Genomic DNA, 25,707 nt, shown 5'->3' with positions numbered 1-25,707 from the left:
TGCTCAAACCCCATGAACATTGTCATCGTTTAACAACAACCACCCCACTTCATTGGATTAATCTATGCAAACTCCCATTTTAATGTATTTACTTTGTATGGACTACGTCACCAGGAGTTAGGTAAATACCTGTATCCCCAGTATTTATGTTTTTGACATTTTATCAGGTACTGAAACAGCTTTTGGATTCTTGAAAAATCCTACATTTGTGCAAGCTGATGAACTATTTAACTACTGTATTAGCAGAGTATAATACTTTTACTGTATTTGAAAACAGCTATTTCATCACAAAATCACTAGTGTATATTGCAATGATTTCTGGTTTCAATTATTCAATTGCATTGTAAAAGAAAGCAATATAGTATTTATATTTGACTACATATTTATTTATGCCATCACAAAAATGCTATAATACATTGTTTTGGTTGCTGGAGTTGCAGTAATAAATCCTTAAAATTGTGCTGCATTTAATTAAAATTATACTGGCACAAACAAATTAAGTTTCAGTGTTTGAGAACACAGCTGGTTTAAATCTACTGGTTGTGTAACTACTTTTGGCCAGGAGCAAAATGCCTTTTTAGAATTGTTTACGTCACCACTGCATACAAGTTAAAGTTTGGAAAATAATAAAAAGTAAAGGTAGAAAGGATTTTGGAGTAATTGCTGGTCACAATAACAAAGCTGAATTCCAGTGCAGCTCTTGTCAAGCTCATTGCTAGGATGTCTCATTTCAAGGAGGAATGAGATATGGCTCTAAGGGCTAAAGGGATCAAGGGATATGGGGAGGAAGGGGACATCAGGATATTGAATTTGATGATCAACCATGATCAAAATGAATTGGTGGAACAGGCTCAAAAGGCCACATAGCTTACTCCTGCTACTGGTTTCTATGTCTTGTGGGTAGTAGCCTGTGTCCAAATGACTTATCCAACCTGATGTAAGTTATTGAGACTACACTGGATTTATTATACTTTTCTACACTATAGTCTGTGTGCTGTTAAGTGAATACTTCAAAATATGCAATGATGTGCCATTAACAAATGTATAACCTTTTGTACCTCAAACACAGGTCCTAGGATGACTTATGCACTCATTTCGATTAAAAATGCTAAATAAAAGAAAGTACAGTAACCTTAAAAGTGAATTGTCTTTCAGGTTTACAGGTGGGCAGATCATTCTAGTGAAATCCTTCAGGGACTAAATGAGCAGAGACAGAGGGGACTGTTCTGTGACATTGTGCTTGTGGCAGATGAACAGAAAGTGTCAGCCCACAGGAACCTATTGGCTGTTTACAGTGACTATTTTAATTCAATGTTTACAATTGGAATGAGGGAAGCTTATCAGGAAGAAGTTGAGTTGGTTGGAGCCTCCTACATAGGTCTGAAAGCTGTGATTGACTTTCTCTACAGCAGCGAGCTCCCTTTAGATGGTGGAAATATTGACTATGTGCTGGAAACTGCACATCTTCTACAAATTTGGAAGGTGGTAGATTTTTGTTGCGAGTACCTGGAGAATGAAGTTAGTGAAGAAAACTACCTTTATCTTCAAGAACTGGCCTCAATTTATGACCTGGAACGATTGGACTGTTATATTGATAGCTTTATTCTGCGTGACTTTGGTACCCTTTCCTTTACTCCAGAATTTTTGCAGAACATCTCTGTGCAAAAACTTTGCCTTTATTTGGAGAGCAACAATGTACAACATGAATGTGAACATGATTTGTTGCAGGCTGCACTGCAGTGGGTGACACAGAGTCCTGAGAGAGTGCAGGATGCACGGCTTGTCCTCAGAAACATTCATTTCCCACTTATACCTAAAAGTGATCTGTTACATCGTGTTAAACCTGCAGTATGCTCCCTACTTCCCAAAGAAGCAAATTGTGAAATCTTCTTGGAAGAAGCAATATATTATCACAATAACATCGCAAAGCAGCCAATACTTCAGAACAAGCGTACCTCCCTTCGCTCAGATATTGAGAGGCTATTATTTATTGGTGGGGAAGTGTCAGAACGTGGAGAAGAGCTAAGTGATGATATGTGCTTCTTTGATGCGGCAAAAGAGCAATGGTTTTCCGAAACAATGCTGCCGGCGAGACGCAGCCATCACTGTGTAACTGTGTTTGGAGGATTTATCTTTATGGCAGGCGGAAGCTCATCTCGTGACAATGGTGGTGACGCAGCTTCAAACGTCCTTTATAGATATGATCCTAGATGTAATCAATGGTTCAAGGTAAATTTCTTCTCTTCTATAACTTGACAACGCTTCTATTTGAGCATCAAAAATGAACCTGTGTATCAACATTTCACGGTAATGTTTCCAGGCCTCTTCTGTTATCATTATCTATCTGCTATAAAGGAATCAGTAGCTTCCATGACTGGTTGCTATGTAAATGGATTCAAGAAACTAGTTACCCTTTTCTTAGAGAAATAGAAGAAATGTTACTCTAGAGCTATGAGAAATATTAGGGAATTTCATATAGGGTGCACATTTAAATTGTAAACTCCAAACTGAATTTATAACTCCACCATGCACCAAAATCCTAATCAAATTGGATTTATTTCATGTAACATTTACACTTTTCTCTCTGCTCATTTGAGAAATTGGGACAAAGAGAGACTCACTTGTTGCATGCATTGACACTAGTCCTTTTACAATAACAGAAACAACTTGAGTAAGTGCAACATTAAAGGAGTCAACTAGTAAGTTCCAATAATTTAAATAACCTTGTACATTCCAATAATCCTATTAAATGCAAACTGTTAACAACGAATAACCTTTATCTCCACAGTGGGGACATAGAAGGCAATTAGTTCACTGACATTTAAGAAATAAGGCAAAATATTTACAGGTAGGACAGTGGGTGTGAAAAGTGGGTTGTGTACCATATGGATTGTTCTTAATGGTCCATCGGCGACTTTCACCAGCTTTTTTTTATTGGCCACATTGGTGTACCCCATGGATCCTCCAGGACCACGCAAGAAGTCAAAATCAACATCCTAAAGTTGTTGATGCTGATAGATTTTGGTTTCCTAATACAGGATTTATTCAGCAAAAACCAACAGTGCTTGGAGAAGCAGAGTAAATCTTACAGTGGCAATTTGTGAAACAGGGCATAGTCAATCAGAATCTATGTGTGAGCACCAGACAAGGACCAGTTTTCTGTAAAAGTTCAAATGGTTTACTAATAAAATTCAGAGAAGGCACCCTGATCCTCCTATCTGGTTTGGCCTGCGTACTGCTCTGTTTCTCATTGTGACATTCTGAAACCAGTTGCACTGAGTGTGTTGTTCAATGGCCCAGAATTTGCTGAGTTGAGCAACATGCATACCTGATTAGTTGTACTTTGTCTCCTCGCTCTTAAGTTTGAAAACTGTTTTGCCCTATAGAAGCCTTGCCATCAACATTCATGTCCCATTAAATAAAAAAAAATTGGTAGAAAAGTGAGCTAGTAATGGCACGCTGAGGACATCTGGGACTTGGGGAGAATAGTTCATTTCCTTCATCGTTAAGATTTAACGGTTCTACAAAAATGGAGAAAGAGTTTGAATTTGAGTCATATTAGGGCTAGAAATGAGAGGAGGGAGAAGATGAATTGACCTGTACTTGGCCTTTTTTTTTGTCTCCATGCTGCCTCTTGGAACCATTCGAAGGAACAGCATTAGTTTTCATAGGCATGCAGACCACACCCAACTCTATCTCACCACCACCTCTCTCGATTCCTCTGTTGCTGATAAATTACCAGATTGCTTAGCCGACATTCAGTATTGAATGAGTAGCAATTCCCTCCAATTAAATATTGAGAAGACTGAAGCTATCGTTGTCAGACTCCATTCACCAGCTAATGACTCCGTTCCTCACCCTAACAACAGGCTGAAATTAAGAAACTCATCCAGCAATCATGGCAATTTGCAATTCCAGAGGGTATTTCATATTAGCAACTGTATATGTATTAAATGTGCCACCTATTTGGCAACAATTTCTAGACAATAGGTGTTGTCAGTATTATCAACATCACAAGAGCAAATGTTCAAAAATCAAAACCCGTTTTTGTTTTCCGTAAGGAAATCATTTAAAAGGAATGATGGGTTGGGATGTTTTTGCAAAGGGGCAAAGCCAAACTATCAATGTTCATGCAATGATGGAGGAGATAAATGTTTCTACATTTAATTGAACATGAACATTGCAGTGAATTGTGTTACTGGTTGGAGTGTAATAGGGGGCTGTTGCATAATGACAGTAGATGGTATAAAGATATTGAGTGAGGTGGTTTGTCAATTATGGATTGCTCTTTTAAGGAATGATGTAATTGTGGAATGTCTTGAAAGGCACTTAGATGTACTCTTGGTGCAGTCTTCATTGCTGCATTATTAATAGTGTTATTATTTCCTCAATTGAATTTTTATTCTCTAGCATCTCATCCTTCTCACCTGCATACTGGAACTTGCCAAGGCAAAGGTTATGGAGCATGTTGCAGAGAAGAGGTGTTCTGGAACTGTGGGGGAGCGGAGGGGTAGTGGTTTGCACTGTCGGGCTGTTGAGCAGCAATGCTAATTTTGAAGGTCCCTCTGGTTTGCATGTGAATCTTACATTTTATGCTAAAGCCATTGTGAAGGTGACACCCAATGTTATCAATCCTGTTGCAAAACCTCGCTACGTCTCTAAGGGAGAGGTAGAATGAAAGACAAAGTACAGTGCTCTGGTCAAACAGGCTGAAAGAATAGAGGGATTATTTGGCCTTGGTGAGGGAAGGGGAGAAGGGATTCACGGGGAAGAGAAGAGGTTAAGTTTAAATTTATTTATTAGTGTCACAATTAGGCTTACATTTACATTTAACGAGGTTACTATGGAAAATTCCCTATTCGCCACAGTCCGGCACCTATTCGGGTATAGTGAGGAAGAATTTAGCATGGCCAATGCACGTAGCCAGCATATTTTTTGGACTGTTAGAACACCCAGAGGAAACCCACATAGACACAGGGAGAACTCACAGACTCCGCACAGTGACACAAGCTGAGAATTGAATCTAGGTCCCTGGTGCTATGATGCACCAGTGGGTTGGTGGGTAGAGTGAGGAGACAAAGGATGGAAAAAGTGCATTGGGAAGGGGAGAAACAGACATGGAGAAGTAAGAGCTGGAGAGAAGAGCAAGACTAAAGACAAGCAGGAAGAAATGGAGAATGGGGAGGAGCAGATGCAGTGAAAATGGAGTGGCAAGTTCTGTGAACATGCGTCTGGAGAAGTAGGAAGATAGCAAAAGAGCCTTCTTCAAATTAGACTCATAAATAGATAGTGAATAACATTTTAAAATTCAATGAACTAGAAGTAAATACAATAATTTTACATATACGTGGTTTCTTAGATGTTCTAGGTTTATTTTTCAGGTTGCTCCCATGAATCAGAGACGAGTGGATTTTTACTTGGATGCCTTTGCAAATTTTCTGATAGCTGTTGGAGGAAGGAATGAAAATGGTGCTTTATCCTCTGTTGAAATATATGACCCCAATAATGATTCCTGGTCCTATGTTGCTGGTTTACCAAGGTACTGCAGTAAATTTTCATACCATGAATATTGCTTGAATCTATGGATCTCTTTCATGTACTTACTGCAGAGTCTGGAATGAATTATCCGTATCGTAAATCAATGAAAAGCTGCTGTTGTTGAAAAGTTTATTTAATGCTGGAAGTGGTGGAAGCACACATTAGATATGACCAGAATAACAGAGTTTAGAATATATTCAACCATTTAAATGGTTTTTAATGTTGTCCAAATGTGAGACAAATTTTGAGTCATGGGTTAGAAAGAGATAAAGTAGGAAACTGTGTGACAAACAACAATTTTAACAAAGGATAGACAGAAAATAGCATTTTCAGCACTGTCCTGTTGCCATGAGCTTGATGCTATGGAATCAAAGTGAACATTTAATTGTGTATATACACACATATGTACAATACATTACCTATTTTGCACACAAACGCTTGACCTTATGCATTCTCCTATTCCTTTGGTAAAATCTAATGCCGTGTACCTCCAAACAAATTATCATAACCTTCTATTATCTAGATTTCTTTCAAATCATTCCTTTGTGCTGCACTTGACAACTCATCAATGATCATAAACTCTTGCCTCCTCAGTACAATAGCTGAATTGCTCCATGCCTTGCACTGGGTATTGAAATACCTACTCCACTGTTGTTCAACTATGCAATTTAGCAAAGTCTAACCAACAACTACCATCTTATTTCTTTTGCCAAAATGCTTCGCTTCCTGCTTCCAACTGTTACCTCTGGTGTCCCCTAAGGATCTGTCCTTTGACTTCCAAATAAGGAATGTTTGCCCATTCCTTTTTTTTTTCTTGCCATTGCTACCTCCTATCACCTCAAAAGGGACTTTTATATCTCTTCCATTGCTAAAGCTGTCTTCGAGAAGCTTGGCTTTCTTTTCTGTGTATAACACTTCTTTCACCTTTTTATTAACTGTAACAAGAAAGAGGGTGTAGGAGAAGGACAGAATTGTTACGTTCTCGGACTGTCTCATCTTTTGCCTCCAATCATTCATTGTCAGTGCTTGTGCTGTATCAGCCCAATAATCATGCCCCACTGATATGCCTTTCTATTCCATCTAACCTCTGAAATTGGCTGTTTACCCTCTCTATTATCTTACTTTGTTAACTAATGTTTGTCACGCTATTTCCTACTCTCTCATTTTAACCCATGACTCAAAACTTGTCTCTCTCTCTGGATTTTTTAATAATATAAAAAGTTATTTAATTTAAACAGTGGAATATAATGCAACACCTTTTTTATACCAAACCTCCAATTGTTATTCTGGTTACATCTGATGTGTGCTTGCACTCTTTCCTCGTATTGCTCTGTCATGGATTCTGTGTCTGGGTAAGGAATAGTTTGCCATGTGCAATGCACTCTAATGAAGTAAGCTTTTTATGGAAAAAAAAGAATCCGCAAATCATAAATTCTTGTGTTCGTTATCACCTCTCAAGTCTATGCCACGTTCCAGCAATCTCTCTCATCAGATTTCTGGCCACTGCCCCAGCATTGAAACAACCCTCATCAAAGTCACAAATCACATTCTCTGATACTATGTCTAGGGTGCATGGTTATACCTTCTTGATGTTTGCCGCTTGAACATATTGTCTTCCTCCAGTGCCTCTCCTCCATTGTCCATTTGAGTGGAATTACCCTCACCTGATTCTACTCTTAACCATAATAACCAGAGAATTTCCTCCAAAGGCTTCTCTTCCTATTTCCAACTGTTACCTCTGGTGTTCCCTAAAGATCTGTCCTCGATCACTTCTAGCAATGCTTGAAAGTATGAAAATAGATAAGTCCCCTGGGCCGGATGGGATTTATCCTAGGATTCTCTGGGAGGCTAGGAAGGAGATTGCAGAGCCTTTGGCTTTGATCTTTGTCATCATTGGCTACAGGTATAGTGCTGGAAGACTGGAGGATAGCAAATGTTGTCCCCTTGTTCAAGAAGGGGAGTAGAGAGCATCCTGGAAATTATAGACCAGTGAGCCTTACTTCTGTTGTGGGCAAAGTTTTGGAAAGGATTATAAGAGATAGGATTTATAATCAGCTAGAGGGAAATAATTTGATTAGGGATAGTCAACACGGTTTTGTGAAGGGTAGGTCGTGCCTCACAAACCTTATTGAGTTCTTTGAGAAGGTGACCAAAGAGGTGGATAAGGGTAAAGCAGTTGACGTGGCGTTTTTGGATTTTAGCAAAGCATTTGATAAGGTTCTCCGTGGTAAGCTACTGCAGAAAATACAGATGCATGGGATTGAGAGTGATTTAGCAGTTTGGATCAGGAATTGGCTAGCTGATAGAAGACAGAGGGTGGTGGTTGATGGGAAATATTCAACCTGGAGTTCAGTTACAAGTGGTGTACCACAGGGATCTGTTTTGGGGCCACTGCTGTTTGTCATTTTTATAAATGACCTAGGTGAGGGTGTAGAAGGATGGGTTAGTAAATTTGCACTTGACACTAAAGTCGGAGGAGTTGTAGACTGAGATTGGATGTTACAGTTTGCAGAGGGACATAGATAAGCTGCAGAGCTGGGCTGAGAGGTGGCAAATGGAGTTTAATGCAGAAAAGTGTGAGGTGATTCACTTTGGAAAGAGTAACAGGATTACAGAATATAGGGCTAATGGAAGGACTCTTGGTAGTGTGGATGAGCAGAGAGATCTCGGTGTACATGTGCATAGATCCCTGAAAGTTGGCACCCAGGATGATAAGGTTGTTAAGAAGGCGTACGGTGTGTTAGCTTTTATTGGTAGAGGGATTGAATTTCGGAGCCGTGAGGTCGTGTTGCAGCTGTATAAATCTCTGGTGCGGCCGCACTTGGAGTATTGTGTACAGTTCTGGTCGCCGCATTATAAGAAGGATGTGGAAGCATTGGAAAAGGTGCAGAGGAGGTTGACCAGGATGTTGCCTGATATGCTGGGAAGGTCTTATGAGGAAAGGCTGAGGAACTTGAGGTTGTTTTCATTAGAGAGAAGGTTAAGAGGTGACCTAATTGAGGTATACAAGATGAACAGAGGATTAGATAGGGTGGACGGTGAGAGCCTTTTTCCTTGGATGGCGATGGCTAACACGAGGGGACATAGCTTTAAATTGAGGGGTGATAATTATAGGACGGATGTCAGATGTAGGTTCTTTACTCAGAGGGTAGTAAGGGCATGGAATGCCCTGCCTGCAGCAGTTGTGGACTCGCCAACTTTAAGGGCATTCAAATGGCCATTGGATAGGCATATGGATAATAGTTTAGGTTAGAGGGTCATTAGATTGGTTCCACTGGTGGGTGCAACATCGAGGGCCAAAGGGCCTGTACTGCGCTGTTATGTTCTATGTTCTAATTCTCATCTACATGTTGTCCTTCAGCAATGTCATCTGAAAAGACATCAGGTTCTGTATTTATGTTAATGACGCTTAGCTCTACATAACCACCACCTCTCTTGATTCCCTCCATTGCCTCTCTATTGTCAGACTGCTTGTCTGTCATTCAGAATCTCCTCCTCTTAACAAACTTCTTAAATCTTTGTCCAAGCCTTTTGTTACTTTCTCTGGCTGTGTCACTGCAAACATTCCTATGTCTTACTTTGGGGTGTTTACTGTGTAGAACCACTGCATGAATGCAAATTACTGCATATCTCACAACAAATGTAGCATTTGAATAAAATGCTGCAAAATGGCACAGTGATTTTTTTTCACATCATTGAAGCACTTTTCTCCTTACATATTCCATGCAATGTGGTTGTTGTGACTGTTCCATTAATAAGATCTTTGTCTTTCTTTCATAGGTTTACGTATGGCCATGCTGGTTCAATATATGAAGAATTAGTGTACATCTCAGGAGGTCACGATTACCAAATCGGACCCTATAGAAAGAACCTTCTTTGCTATGACTATCGAACTGATGTTTGGGAAGAAAAAAGACCAATGATAACTGCGCGAGGATGGCACTGTATGTGCACATTACAGGATCATATCTATGCTATAGGTGGCAGTGATGATCACATTGAATCTATGGAGAGATTTGATATTTTAAGCGTGGAATGTTACAGCCCACAGTATAACCAATGGACCCGAGTTTCCCCTCTATTGCAGGCCAACAGTGAGTCAGGAGTGGCAGTTCTGAGTGGAAAAATTTACATTCTCGGTGGCTACAGCTGGGAGAATACAGTGTTTTCAAAATCTGTACAGATATATAACAGAGTTGAGAATAAGTGGCACCGCGGCACAGACCTCCCAAAACTAATTGCAGGAGTGTCAGCTTGTAGTTGTGTGTTAAAGCCTCGATCTCCAGAGATGAAGCTGAAGACTAAACACCAGGACTGCAGTAGTTAATAACCAGTTCAAAAAGGCATAACCTCAGGATGTCTATTAGTTAGTTTTAGTTCATAGTGATATAGAAAAAGCATGTAGCAATCCTCACTAATGTTCGGTTTCTGACATTTAACAAATATTGTTTGAAAACAGCCACCTTTATTCATGATAAGATCTGTGTAATGCTCTGTTTGTGCATAATACTCTGCCCATTCGTTGCATGTAGAAACCAAAATCATTGTGAGTGACCCTGAAATGTGAAACTTGTTTTTTGTATATTGCGAAAAACTATCCTAAAGGGAGTTGGAGATAGATAAACACATGTTTATTACATTCAACCAAAGTCAGCTTTATGATGTTAATTATAAGTTTACTTGGGGGGAAATAGAGTTCATTTAAAAAGATGCATTCAATCTTAAGTTATTTGTGCATGCGTTTGAGTAAGTGGCTCACCCACAGGGGGTTCTGAGCAATCTAGTCCTATTTTACCTGTTTAATGACTACCAGACCAAATGTGATTAAATTTGTTGGTTTTGCTAAAATACAGGGTAAGTTGAAATGGCCAAACTATACGAGGTAAGCAGTGTTAAAATCAATATATGACCTGAAAGGCTGAAGTTAGACGTTTAATACAGTATGATAACCTAATGTCTGGCAAGTCAAACTAGCAAGTTTGGTACTAATGTCGGCTATTTTACAGATCAATAAGTTCAATGAAAAAATAGAATAATCTCGCAATTTTAAAGTAATTAATTTGGCTCTTTCAGCTGTCTTGTTGCAGTGTTTGGTGGTTACATAATCACCAATATGAAAAGTTCTAAACTATATTGAAGTAGGTTTGCGTACTCCTTTCCCCCAGTTTTTGTTAAATGCTGTGTTTCTTTTGGTACTGCCCTACATCTCTGCCAGTTTTTTATTTCAGTAGGCTGGGCAGCATGGTATCACAGTGGTTAGCACTGCTGCCTCACAGCATCAGGAACTCAAGTTCGATTCCCGGCTTGGATCACTGTCTGTGCGGAGTCTGCACGTTCTCCCTGTGTCTGAATGGGTTTCCTCCGGGTGCTACGGTTTCCTCCCACAGTCCAAAAGATGTAAATTGGCCATGCTAAATTCTCCCTCAGTGTACCTGAATAGGTGCCAGAGTGTGGCGACTAGGGGATTTTCACAGTAACTTCATTGCAGTGTTAATGTAAGCTGACTTGTGACTAATGAATAATAAATAAATAGAACTGCAGAATCTCCAGTGCTGCATTAGCACAACTAAAAGTCAAAACCTCCCCATGTTCATGGGGATGAAGTTACATCACTGAAGTGTTAATGGTCTGCAGATTATGTTTTAGTACATTTTAAAATGCTGTTTGCCACAAGGGTCAAATTCGTTTTTAAAAATGCTTATTTAAGGTTAGTTAATTTCTTGATCCTTGCACATTCTTTTGAAGCGGGAGGATTACTATTATTTCTCATGAGACTTTGTAAAATAATTGAGAAATGATGACCAGTTTCAGAACATAATGGACACATTCTAACAGTGTTCAAGCACAAAAGTCTAGAGTCAAAATATGAGGCCAGGAGTTTTATTTTGTGTTTTTAAAATATAAAGCACATTTGTTTTAAAATTTTTGTAACCAAGCTGAAAAATTCTGAAATATGGCAATAACATACATGTAAGGCTTTTAGATTTCTAAGAATTTTTAAATTTTTAACTATTTGCATTTATAACTCATCTGAGAATGCAAGTACTACAATGTCCCTTTCAGTGTACCTTTTTAATAGACTTGTACTTAAAATCTATAAGCCCTTGGGCAACTCTTTCTATTCCTGCCCCACCCTCACCCCTCCCACCATCAAAGCAATTCAAAGGAATGATTGCAAAATGTTTGGATTATTAATAATGGAATAATGGAAGTAGAATTTTATATGTTGTCATAGTTACTGATTTTACCATTAAAAATATGTCCTAGGTTTGACTTTATATTAAAATGGCTTTTTGAAAAAAGAATGAAGCACACTTACTGTGTTTTGAGCTAAGTGCATGTATAGGATCTGGGACTACATTTTCAAAAGATCTCCATTACATGCATGGTGATTTCATGTGCAGTACTTGACTTGTTTTATCTGACTCAGCTACCTTTTAGAAGAACACATGCATTGATGAGAACTATCTGCCCTGAGGTGGGAGTTTTCACATTTCTGTGCTAATTTCTGTATTTTAAAAAGATAACAAATGGAAAGCCTTTCACTTCTTAATTTTGTTTTAAATAAATTCTTTCCTAGGCAAAATTTTAACTGTTGGCAAAAACAGAGGACATGGAGCACTAAACACCAGCAGAAGTCCTCAATGGAATAGGTGATATGGTGAATTTTATGTCTCAAAGTAGCTATTTCACTGATGTTTAGAAAACAGAAGGTGCTTGAAATGCTCAGCAGGTCTGGCAGCATCTGTGGAGAGAGAGAAACTGAGCTAATGTTCCAGGTTGATGACCTATCGTCAGAACTGAGGCAATGAGTTAACTTCAGGAAGGGCTTATAAGATGTGCTAAAAGTGCACTTTGCAATGAGCAGAGGAACAAATAGGTTCAGGGTAAATATATTTAGATACGTGTCAAAATAAATCTTTGTGGGAAGTTGGCTGGGAAGATTACAAGGACCAATATTTTACTCCTGCCAGAAATTAATAAGTTACCAGGAGTTCATAGCTGAATTCTGTTCCCTTTTTTTCATCTTTGTCTGTAAATATAATCGATACTACCACACTCCCAATGCTGTTTGCAGGTCTCAACTGCTTGACTAGAACCAGATTAGTTGCCGTTAACTACAAATACGTAGAGAATTCAGAGTCATTGTCATTCTTTTCTTACCGTGTGGTAATATATTTCCATCTGAATTATAATTGAAAATGGAGAAAAGGTTCCCGCAGCGGTACAGTGGTCAGCACTGCTGCCTCAGCGCCAGGAACCCGGGTTCAATTCTGGTCTCAGGTAACTGTCTGTGTGGAGCTTGCACATTCTCCCCGTGTCTGCATGGGTTTCCTCCAGGTACACCAGTTTCCTCCAACAGTCCAGAAATGTACAGGTTAGGTTGATTGTCCGTGCTCAATTGGCTCTTAGTGTCAGGGAGATTAGCAGGGTAAATATGTGGGGTTACGGGGATGGAATTATGAGTGCAGTGTCAATGGACTGAACGGTCTCCTTATGCAGATTCTATGATTCTGTTCTATGAGTTTTCAATTTAATTGTTACAATAGCCATTACATCTTGGGACATTTACACTAGAAAGCTTTAGGTGCCTATACTATTCTAAATTTCAAAAACAGTAGTAAAATCCAATAATAGGATAGTGTAGATTTGCCAGTTATTTTATTTACTTTGTGTAAAGCAATTGTTCTGCAGTGCAGGTACCATAAATTGTAAATACCATGTGTATATGTGAGTAAAGCAACTGTATATAATGAAAACAATATACATATTCAACTGTGTATTCATATGTTTGGTCCTACCAACCAAAATGTACAGTGTTTCCTTGTACAAAATAGCATCTATTTATTTTGATAGTAAACTGCCTCTTGGAGGTTTTATTTACCTAATGAGAATGCTTGCATGTGCTGCATTTTAAATAAGTTCTTTTGTTTTTAGAGAAATGTTTTTAAGTGTCTGTGTGTTATGTGTGTATATATGCATTGGAGGAATTAATGGTATTTAAAAACAGTTTGCTTTTTAAACAAAGATGTGAGGCAGCCAACAGTTGAAATTAAATTTTGTGGTGAATGTCTGTCAGTGTTTTCTGTAATTGCGGATTTATCCTGTTTTTGCTGCAATGTTAACAGAGCTGAAGCATATGTACAGCTTTTGAAATGAAATGCTCTTTGCAAACTGCATGAGTATCGGTATTGTAAAAATTATTATTATACCATTTTACATTGGCATTTTGGAATTCTAGAATAGACAATCTGTACCCTATTCATTCCTCAACTGAATATTATATATTAGAACCCACCTCGTCATCATGAACGTACATTAAGCTGAATTTATAACCCCACAAATTTGTATAGGTACAGATTCCTACTAACATTGCAGCATTTTTCGATGGGCACAAAATTGCAGAAATATTTACCAGCATAACAAAATATCCATTATAGAGGACCCCTTATTTACCTGACGTTTTATAATGCTGATGACAAAATCTGCTAACTAATTTACTGGGTCACACCATAGAAAGCAATGGTTTATTCAGTTCCCTGTTTAGCCATCAAGACCGTTAAAACTGACAAATTTTGGAAGCTATGCAAACATTATTTTGCAAGCTGGCTGCTTTTTGAAAGTCTAGTTTTCAAAGAAGAACAAAGAAAATTACAGCACAGGAATAGGCCCTCCAAGCCTGCACCGACCATGCTGACCGACTGAACCACAAGCCCCCTACCGTTTCGGGGACCATATCCCCTTCCATGGAGTTGACACACACTGATAAAATTGTCAAATTCTATTTGTGGCAGACATTCTGGTGTTTTCTGGCCTTGTGCAAGTCAGATGTTGAGAAATTCTAGCCTTTAGTACCACAAGAGGTATTGACAAGTTTAATTTTGATGCTGTGTGGCATGACACCAATGGAGAAAGAAAATGTTTATTGGAGTACATTTTTCAACTCAAGCCTTGGATGTTAAACTTCTGCTGCGGAACAGCTGATTGTTGGAAGAATTACCTGATTTTCATTGATTTCAATGGAATTGAAAATCAGGCTGTTTCCATCATGGGTGGCTGATTCGCAATACTGGTTTAACACAGCAGCAAGTTTCATTAACTGCCCTTACGTGACCAGTAATGTTAAATTGCAGCGACTCGTGATTGTTTAAAATCGTTCATTCTCACATTAATCAAATAGATTTTTTTTTCTCTAGTTCTGCACTCTTTCCCTATTTCACTCCTTTATATTTATTTTTCAGTTGTTAAAAATGTTGCTTTGTAGAACTGGATTTGACTTGACTAAAACCATTAATAAACTCAGTTCAACAAAAAAAAACTGCTTTTACTTTGTCGTCAACATTTGCTCATCATGCTGACTTGGAAATATATCACCCTTCCTTCAAAGTTGCTGAGTTAAAATCCTGGAATTCTCTCCATAACGGTGTTGTGGCTCAACCCACAGCATGTGAACTGCAGCCAACGAAGAAGGCAGCTCACCACCATCTTCTCCAGTGCAACTAGGGATGGGCAGTAATTGCTGTCGAGTCAGCTACGCTCATGCCCTATGAATGAATAGTAAAATAAAATCTGTCGCAGACTTTTGCATGCAAATTCATAAAATATCTATGCACTCATACTATCTTTGAATGACAAGGAGCTTGGTTATTGGCAATTTAGAAAGTAACTTGTACTGGCTTTAAAATACTGGGCAGAATTTTCCCCCAAAAATTCTAAGTGTTAAATTCTTGGGAAAATGGAGTAATTCACACTGGTTTTTTATCAGTGGAAGTTCACACTGGAATCAGCCACTGTGCACTGCCAAGGTCATTCCAGGGCAGAACCTATTCCCACCCGGGAGGCTGAGAGCAGTAGGTCTCTTGTGCATATCAGCCTTCCGTTTGCTGGCTAGCTTAATCGCTGGCCAGCCTGGGTCATCTGCGATGCTGCCCCTCAAGCCCACCCCCCACGGTCCGGTTGCACCCCCTGACTCCCACCCCCCACTGATCACCCACTTGGCACAGTCTGATGCTGGATGGGCAGTGCTGGGGACACCCTCCTGGCCCCCTGGGGGGACCTAATTGCTCCCCTTCAGTCCTGCGGGCTCAGGCTACTATCTCCCCGAAAGTGGGGAGCTAGTGTAATCTCCACTGGAGTGAAACAGCCTGATGGGGTGGGAGAGGCTAGCGGGCCCAGAGAATTAAGTCCTGGGCTCGCTAATGTTTAAATGATATTATTTACAAATCGTAGACAGCGCAGGAAATTTGGCACTGCGCGATGCTAGTGGGGTGTGAACGCTTGTGGGAATCCTGCGAATCGCCCGCTGCACGATTCTGCCTGTCTACTGCGCTAAAAAAATTAGCGCAACGGCACGGGAGAATTGCCCCCGCTGAGTTTGGAATTTGCCAGAAGCAATTGATATGGCAGATTGGTGGCACTCTGTATTAATCTCCTTAACAACAAATTTGTTTCTCACTAATCTTTCACGCTACGTTAGAATAGGAAAGAGTTGTCAAACCTGCTATTCTGCCTTAATGCACAATATATAATTTGCATTTTAGAGAGGTGGATTCTTTGCCATCAATATTTTCTGAAGATTTGGATGTATTTTACTTTTTATGATATAACTTACAAACAGAATTTTCGCTTTTAATAAAAGGGTAGCAATTTGCTGTCATTCCTAGGCATGTGAAAGAACTTAACACTTCTGAGGTATCCTCCACAACCTCAGGCTGTCCCAAAGTGCTTCGCAGCCAGTGAATGCTATTGAAGTGTATCCACTTGTGCTACAGGAAAAGCAGCAGTCAATCTACCTACAGTAAGATCCCACAAACTGCAACCGGTATGTGACCAGTTAACTGAAGTTCAAAAAAGTACTTAATTGGCTGTGAAGTACTTTGTGATTTGGCAATCTAGTGAAAGGCACAATATTTATGCAAGTTCCTTCTGAATATAGCATGCATTTTAAAAATGAATCTGCACAAGGGCCTTGCATTTTGTAGGAGGAGGGCAGAGCCAGTTTTGGAATGAAGTTACCAGGAATGAAGGCAGATTCAACACTTCCTCCTCCTCCCTCAGGTCAACAAAACAAAGTAGATTGTCATCGATTTCAGAAAGCGTAAAGGAGAACATGTCCCTGTCTACATCAATGGGGATGAAGTAGAAAGGGTCGGGAGCTTCAGGTTTTTAGGTCCCTCCATGCTGACACTATAGTTAAAAAAGTCTACCAACGCCTCTACTTTCTCAGGAGGCTAAGGAAATTTGGCATGTCAGCTACGACTCTCACCAACTTTTACAGATGCGCCATGGAAAGCATTCTTTCTGGTTGTATCACAGATTGATATTGCTCCTGCCCTGCTAAAGACCGCAAGGAACTACAAAAGGTCATGAATGTAGCCCAATCCAACATGCAAACCAGCCTCCCATCCATTGACTCTGTCTACACTTCCTGCTGCTTTGGCAAAGCAGCCAACATAATTAAGGACCCCATGTACAAGGTGGACATTCTCTTTTCCACCTTCTTCCATCGGGAAAAAGATACAAAAGTCTGAGGTCAAGTACCAACTGACTCAAGAGCAGCCTCTTCCCTAATGCTGTCTGACTTTTGAATGGACTTCTCTTGCATTAAGGTGATCTTTCTCTACACCCTTTCTATGACTGTAACACTACAGTCTGCGCTCTCTTCCTTCTCTATGAACAGTATGTTTTATCTGTATAGCGTGCAAGAAACAATACTTTTCACTATGTTAATTCATGTCACAATGTTAAATCAAATAAAAAACCAAAGTTCAAAAGTGTTTAATTGTCTCAGAAGACTTTGTGATTTGGCAATCTGGTGAAAGGCACAATATTTGTGCAAGTTCCTTGTGAACATAGCATACATTTTAAAAATGAAACTGCACACAGGGCCTTGCATTTTGTAGGAGGTGGGCAGAGCTAGTTTTGGAATGAAGTTGCCAGGAACGCAGGCAGACTCAACACTTTTCCCCTCCTCCCACAGTTTGGCTGTATTTCTTTTTGTAGAACTCTCCGCTCACCTGACGAAGGGGCGAACCCCAAAAGCTTGTGGGGTTACTATCAAATAAACCTGTTGGACTTTAACCTGGTGTTGTGAGACTTCTTACTGTGTCTACCCCAGTCCAAAGCCGGCATCTCCACATTGGGAAATTTCTGCCTGTATATTGAAAGGCTGCCCCCTGTTTCTTTGTAGAAAACAAAATAAGAGCTGAAGAAAAGTGAAAGGTTATTTTGCTTTGCTTACACTTTAGTGAGAAACTTAATGTTGCCAAATGCTCCAAACACAAAAGTCTTTTTAACAGATTGTGGAGTTGGTAAAACATTATTTCAACCCCAGACCCTCAATCATAATGTTGAGATACAAATTTAATTTGGCAATCTGAGAGCCGGGTAGACAGTCTCAGACTTCGTGGCCAGATTTAGAGGGCTGGCAGAACACTGCTTATTCTGCCCAGCTTTATGAGTTGGTTGACATTTTTTAAAAATTCATTCCTGGGAGATGGGTGTTGCTGACTGGCCAGCATTTATTGCCCATCCCTAGTTGCCCTTGATAAAGTGGTGGTGAGCTGCCTGCTTGAAACACTGCAATCTATGTGCTGTGGTTTGACCCACAAGAATTTGCAAAGGCTGATTATAATCAACATTGACAAGGGTTTGTACCAGTATACAAGGTTGCCTTTTGGAGTCTCACCATTTTCCAGCGTACGATAGAGAGTCTCTTACAAAAAAGCATCCCAATGTAGCGGTTTACTAATCACTGGAACCTCACGTAAAAACACATCAGATTCGGAAGAAATTAAAAGGGTTTAAAGAAGCAGGCGTTAGGCTGAAATTGGAGAAGTGTGTATTCTAAGCTGAGAAAATTACGTAGTTAGGTTTTTGGGTCAACACAAAAGGGTCACATTCTTTGAAAGAGAAAGTAAAAGCTATCAAGGAGGTTCCACAACCAAAAGACAAATCAGAATTGAAGTCATCCCTGGGCATGGTGAACTATTATGGTAGATTTTTAAAATATTAGCCCCACTCCACCAGCTGTTAAAAAACATCAACTTTGGAAATGGCAAGAAAAACAAAAAGAAGCCTTTGTAAAGATTAAGCAAGCTCTTCAGACATTGGCCTTATTGGTGCATTTTGATCCAACCAAATCTTTGGTAGTAACCTTTGATGTATCACCGAATCAAGTGGGTGCAGTTTTGTCCCATCATATGCCGGATGGAGTGGAAAGGCCAATTGCTTTCGCTTCTTGAACACTGTCAGATGTGGAAACAAAATGTTCCCAGATAGATAAAGAAAGCTTACCTATGCAGTCAAAAAGTTTCATCAGTACATTTATGAACAGCACTTTGCAATAGTTTCAGATCACAAGACATTGTTAGGTTTATTTGGAGAACATAAGCCTGTGCTGTCAATTGCCTCTGCAAGTGTATAGAGATCGGCACTTTTGTTATCAGTGTACAATTATACATTTCAATATCACCCTGGGACACAAATAAATGCAGATGTACTCAGCCAATTGCCCTTGCCACAGACTGTGGCATCATCACTGATTCCACAAGAGATTGTACTGGTGCTGCATCTGGTAGAGTTTGCCAGTCTCTGCTAACACCTAAATATGTGGTCAGATACAGAGCCTGTGCTGTCAAAAGTTAAGAAGATGGTGGTGATATGAGAAGGCAGAGTTGCTTAAACTTTACTAACACAGAAGGACCTGTAAAAATGGGGTGTTGCTGAGGGGAGCTAGACTTCTAGTCCCAACCCAGAGGAGATGACTTCTGTTACAAGAAGTGCACGACACCCATCCGAGACAAAGCAGGATGAAGGCCCCAGCCACGCTGAGCATTGATGAGGAAATAGAAGGGATGGTTTTTCAATGCCCCAATTGCGCAGCTCAGTAGACCATGCTGCCACCAGCAAATCTGCATCCCTGGGAGTGGCCTGGTAGACCATGGGCAAGGATACATATCGACTTTGTTGGACCGTTTATTGGTCATATGTTCGTTATATTAGTAGATGCACATTCTTAAGTGGTCATGTGTGCAGTTGCCACTGCTACCATTACCAAAGTAAGGAAATATTTTGCCATTCACGGCATTCCGGAAGTTGTAGTGTCAGACAATGGTACATCATTCACAGTGGAGGAAATCCAAACATTTCTAACATCAAACGGGCTTCACCATGTTAGGTCAGCACCTTACCACCAGCCTCAAGTGGGCTAATGGAAGATATGGTACAAACATTCAAATTGTTGATGCAGAAACAAGAAAATAGGCTTCACCTTCTACATATAGTCAGTTTATTGTTATCTTATAACATCACTCCCATCACGGCCACAGGGGTCACGCCAGCCAAACCACTGATGGGATGCCATTTAAGAACATGGTTGGATATGATATTCCCAAATTTGGCGGGGAGGGTGGAGTCTAGGCAAACCTCTCAGAAAGAAAATGGGATTCAAGGGAAAAAGACATTGGGTGGGATTTTCCAGCCACATTCATCCCAAGACCAGAAAATCCCACCTGAGGTCAACGGACTTTTGCATGGTCCATGTCTCACCCGCTATGATTCCTGTGGCAGGCAAAGAACATAGAAAATTACAGCACAGCAACAGACCCTTTGGCCCTTCAAGCCTACACTGATAACGCTGCCCATCTGAACTAAAACCTCCTATCCCAGGGACCATATCCTTCTATTCCCATCCTATTTGTCAAGATGCCCCTTAAAATTCATTATCTGCTTCCACTACCTCCCCCAACAGCAAGTTCCAGGCAACCCACTATGCCCTGTTTAAAAAACGTGCCTCGTACATTTCCTTTAAAGCTTGCCCCTCGCACCTTAAGCCAATGCCCCCCAGTAATTGACTTTTCCACCCTGGGAAAAAAAACCTTCTGACTATCCACTCTGTCCATGCCCCTCATAATCTTGTAGGTCACCCTATTTATTAGGTCACCCCCCCCCCCCCACATCCCGCACCACCCCCACCCTACCCTGTCATTCCAGTGAGAACAAACCAAGTTTCTGGACAAGATAGAAAAATTCCACCCAGTGTGTTCCAAGTTGAGGATTCAGTCATGGTCAGAAACTTTGCGGTAGGACCAGCATGGGTGACTGGTAAGAGTGTGGAGAGGACAGGCCGGTCTCCTATGTCATGGAGATAAAAGGCTGTCATCTCAAGAAGCATGTAGGTCCTCTGAGGAGGAGCTAGACTCTGGATTGATGAGTTTGCCTTTTGCATCTGTCCAGGCTAATACTTAAAATTTCAAAGTGCCCACCACAGAAGCTGAGGCGCACTACCAGAGTCAGGAAGTGCCCGGACTGGCTAAACTTATGCTGAGCTTTTCCCTGGAGTATTCCTGTTCCTTTAATAAAATAAAATTGTTTTCCATGCTAATCTTGTTCTTTGTTTCCTCCAAAGGTGAATTCTGGAGTTAAGGGAGAAGGAGTGTGACAGCATAGCCCTTAAAGGGAGCATTACCTGAAGGCCAAGCAATGGGGCCGGACCCAACGTGGGAAGCTTGGCCAATTGGGAGAAAGGGCACATCGAGGAGGTCCTGGATCAGGAAGGTCCCTGGTTGAGGAAGTCCCACAAATTAGGAGGGGAGTGTATAGTTGATTCAGTGACATAACTGATTCAGCCTAGCCTTTCATTGTAAATACTTATTTATAGTTGGCAATAGATTCCTTGTTACTTTGAGCCACATCAAGTCACCCTTGATTTATTACTGCAGATTCTTGGAAATTTTGCAGTCATAACCAGGCTAAATATCAGTTCAAGTAAGTAGCTCCCTTTTCATTCATTGTATTCCTTGGAATTTTGCACCTTTCTATTTCGCTTCAGTGAGGCTTTTCCTGACGTTTCATTTTATATATTTTTAAAATAGTTTTTGTCTCTACAGCACTGTGGCAGGGACCCCATAGTAATGCCACAAACAAATTTGAGAGCAGGTAGTTTACTCAACCCATTCTGTTACAATTTACTCTGAGGAAAAATTACCTTCAGCATTTTGTAGAGGAGAGATGTATTGGTGCAAAGGAAAGATGACCAGTTTTAGACACAAGTCATAACGGAGTTTTCAAAGCAACTGGAGCTAAATATCTGACTGTGCAACTTCATACTGCTATTTCTGCACTTCCTTACAAAGAAATTTCCTCCATTCTTAAAGTTAAAAAGCCAATGCTCTGAGTGGACCAGGCAGGCCTGAATCCACTCTTTGCTTGCTCCAAGATTCAGATTCAAAATCCAATTTAAGGTCCCCACAAGAGCGACAAACAAGATCTTGGATAAAAGCAAAATACTATGGATGGTGGAATCTGAAACAAAAACGGAAAATGGTGGAAAATCACAGCAAGCCTGATAGCATCTGTAGGGAGAGAATAGAGCCAATGTTTCAAGATGACCCTTTGTCAGAGCTAAGAGCAAAGAGAATCCGCAGATTTATACTATTGGAGTGGGGAGTAGGGAGCGGGAGGCTGTGTGGAATTGAACAAAGAGAATGTAAGTGAGGCTACAGAGGGTTGAGAAGGTGCTAAGAGTGTCCATTCTTTTGTCGGGAAAAAGATACAAAAGTCTGAGGTCACGTACTAACCGACTCAAGAACAGCTTCTTCCCTGCTACCATCAGACTTTTGAATGGACTTACCTTGCACTAAATTGATCTTTCTCTACACCTTAGCGATGGCTGTAACAGTACATTCTGCACCCTCTCCTTTCCTTCTCTATGAATGGTATATTTTGTCTGTATAGTGTGCAAGAAACAATACTTTTCAGTGTATACCGATACACGTGACAATAATAAATCAAATCAGAATGCAAGAATGGCAGAACAGAGGTACAGATTGTTAAAGGGCTGCCTGAGGCAAAGGGTTTGATCTGATGGTAGATCTTAGCCAAAAGCATCTCTGTACTCTGTCCTGTGCATAATGAGTAACTTGTCACGTTCTCCTCAACTCATGACCTCAGACTCTTTACATTCCGTGCCCTTTTAAGTGGTGTTTAAAAAATAAAGTGTTTTATAATCTAGTGTGATAATTGTATTCCACTAAGTAGAGATAATCAGATTCTCCAAATGTTCCCTTGTTTAAACTGTTTGTGTGTCATGAAATTAGAATTTGACAGAAATTGAAATGAAGTATCGTCCGAACAGAAATGTTTATTTAATTGATGCTGTTTACCTTGAGTTGAAAGCACATTTTTGCGTGTAAGTATTTTATTTAGAAATGTTTAATTAATATTTTAGACCTAAAATGTTATGCTGCATGGCCTATTGTCACCTGTTAATTTACATGTTGTAAGTTAGAATGAACACTGACCATCTGGCCCAACCAGTCCAATTGGACTTGCAAAATCTCACTAACTGTCCTGTCTGGAGACAATACACATCTCTTTAACCTGTGCTTAATGCTCTCTCCACTCACATTTCTGCACCTTTAAGACTTGATTAGCTATAAAGATTTGCATTCCAATCATTATTCTGTAAATTGAGTTTGCGTCTTTATATGCCCTGTTTGTGAACAGAACTCCCACTTACCTGATGAAGGAGCAGTGCGCCTAAAGCTAGTGGTGTTTGCTATCAGATAAACCTGTTGGACTTTAACCTGGCGTTGTGAGATTCTTACTGTGTTCAACCGGTTCACGACACTGTTTATGCTCCATGTGGGCCTCCTCCCATCCAACCAGCACTAATCATAGAATCTCTACAATACAGAAGGAGGCCATTCAGCTCATAGAGTCTGCACCGATCACAATTCCACCCAGGCCCACTTTCCATAACCCCTCACATTTACCTGCTAACCCCCCTGACACGAAGATCAATTTAGTATGGCCAATCAACCTAACCCTCACATAGGAAACTGGAGCACCTGGAGGAAACCCACACAGACACAGGGAGAGAGTACCAACACCACACAAACCCGAGGCCGGAATTGAACCTGGGTCCCTGGTGCTGCGAGGTACTAGTGCTAAACACCGTGCCATCATGCCGTTTCTTCCCTCCCTCACATTTATCTAGTTTCCCCTTAAATACAGCTTCTGCTCCCTGTGGCAGTGAGATCCGTATTCTAACCAGTGTCTAGTTAAAGTTTCTCCTGAACTCCATACTGGAATTATAAGTGACAGTCTCATATTTATGGTCCCTTAGTTTTAAACTCCCTACAAGTGGAAATATCTTCTACGCATCAAATGGTTTCATAATATTAAAGACCTCTATCAGTTAACTCTCCAATTTTCTCTTTTCAAGGAAAAGAATCCCAGATATCTTTCCATTTCATACCATTTTTATACACATTTTTTGTTCATTTTCCAGTACCACTGTATCCTAAGATGAGAGATCACACAACATCAGGTTACAGTCCAATGGGTTGATTTGAAATCACCAGCTTTTGGCTGCTGCTCCTCCATCAAACTTCACCTAACAAAGGGTCAACTTTCTGAAAGCTTGTGATTTCAAATAAACCTGTTGGACTATAACCTGGTGTCACGTGACCTCTCATCTTGTCCACCTCAATCCAATACTGGCATCTCCAAATCGTGGCCGCCATCTACTGTGTCCTAAAGGTGACTAGGCTTGTTCACAGCAGTGGTGTTCACAGCATTAGCGTGGTGTGACTCTGCATGAGTTTAGTGTAACTTTCATACTTTGAGTCTCGGCATCTGAGCCTTTTGGCTAAGATGCAAATAAGATCAAGCCTAAGACAGGTAGTGAGAGCCTTATCTTGTCAGCTCGGATAGGCATAGCTAGGGGCTCAGCAAAGATTGACAAAGGTGCCATAGGCACAAGACAAAGGAAGTGTTAATGGTAGTGATAGAAATGCTAATAGTGATTTGATTTGATTTATTGTTGTCACATTTATTAGTATACAATGAAAAATATTGTTTCTTATGCGTTATACAAAGCATACCATTCATAGAGAAGGAAATGAGTGGTGATTGTAGTGTTACATGTCATAGCGAGAGTATAGAGAAAAGTCAACTTAATGCGAGGTAGGTCCAATTTAAAGTCTGATGGCAGCAGGGAAGAAGCTGGTTTTGAGTCGGTTGTTGTGTGTCCTCAGTCTTTTGTATCTTTTTCCTGATGGAAGAAGGTGGACGAGAGTACGACGGGGTGTGTGGGATCCTTGATTATGCTGGCTGGTTTTCCCAGGCACCGGGAGGTGTAGACAAGTCAATAGATGGGAGTAACAGTGTGTTAATAGTAGAATAACGGACAGCACTCTGAAAGCAAAGCAAGTTATAGGTGGCACTGTGGAGAAGGGGGGAGAAATATCCCAAACCGCATCTCTGCCTGCAACACCTCCCCATATATTTCCAACATAAAATCATTGAATCTCTACAGTGTACAAGGAGGCCATTCAGCCCATTGAGTCTGCACTAATAACAATCCCACCCAGGCCCTATCCCCTTAACCTCGCTTATTCCCCTGACACTAAAGGGCGATTTAGCATGGCCAACTCTCTTGACCTGCACATCTTTGGATTGTGGGAAGAGACTGGAGCACGCAAGGGAATCCCACACAAACACGGGGAGAATGTGCAAACTCAGCACAATCACCCAAGGCTGGAATTGAACCACGGTTCCTGGTGCTGTGAGGCAGCAGTGCTAACCACCGTGCCACTGTGCTGCCCCACTGTGTCACCCTCAAACATCTACAATATTTTGCTTTTATTCAACATAACAAGGGTGGCACGGTAGCACAGTGGTTAGGGTGGCACAGTAGCACAGTGGTCAGCACTGCTGCTTCACAGCTCCAGGGACCTGGGTCCGATTCCTGGCTTGGGTCACTGTCTGTGTGGAGGTTGCACATTGTCCTCGTGTCTGCATGGGTTTCCTCCGGGTGCTCCAGTTTCCTCCCACAGTCCAAAGATGTGCGGGTTAGGTTGATTAGCCATGCTAAAAATTGCCCCTTAGTGTCAGAGATGAGTAGGTTAGAGGGATTGGTGGGTAAATATGTCGGGATATGGGGGTAGGGCCTGGGTGGGATTGTGGTCGGTGCACCCTTGATGAGCCAAATGGCCTCTTTCTGCATTGTAGGGTTTCTATGATGAACTTGTTTTCAATTTTATCCTTATAGAAATGAAACTCAGTGTTTCTTTATAATTTTTAATAGTCTGATTAACTACTTTTAATGATTTGTGTATCTACCAGTAGGTCACTTTGTTTCTCCACTCCATTTGAACTCTT

At 40.6% G+C, this 25,707-nt stretch overlaps 1 protein-coding gene across 2 annotated transcripts in view; it reads left to right on the top strand.

Annotated features, from left to right (window-relative positions):
- The window catches only part of klhl36 (kelch-like family member 36), a 33,575-nt gene extending 18,754 nt beyond the window's left edge, over positions 1 to 14,821 (top strand). For both annotated transcript variants that reach the window (XM_080186734.1, XM_080186736.1), the window contains exons 3-5: positions 1,156 to 2,229; positions 5,382 to 5,539; positions 9,319 to 14,821. In XM_080186734.1, coding sequence (XP_080042860.1) covers positions 1,156 to 2,229; positions 5,382 to 5,539; positions 9,319 to 9,865 — 1,779 coding nt within the window. In that variant the 3' untranslated portion in view covers positions 9,866 to 14,821. The remainder of the gene's footprint in view (positions 1 to 1,155; positions 2,230 to 5,381; positions 5,540 to 9,318) is intronic.
- The last annotated feature ends 10,886 nt before the right edge of the window (positions 14,822 to 25,707 follow it).

This window comes from Carcharhinus amblyrhynchos, chromosome 4 (assembly GCF_965287045.1).
Source record: "Carcharhinus amblyrhynchos chromosome 4, sCarAmb.v2.hapA, whole genome shotgun sequence".
Taxonomy (NCBI): Eukaryota; Metazoa; Chordata; class Chondrichthyes; order Carcharhiniformes; family Carcharhinidae; genus Carcharhinus; species Carcharhinus amblyrhynchos.
The sequence above is the reverse complement of the archived record's forward strand: the minus strand, read 5'-3'. Positions and strand labels throughout refer to the sequence as shown.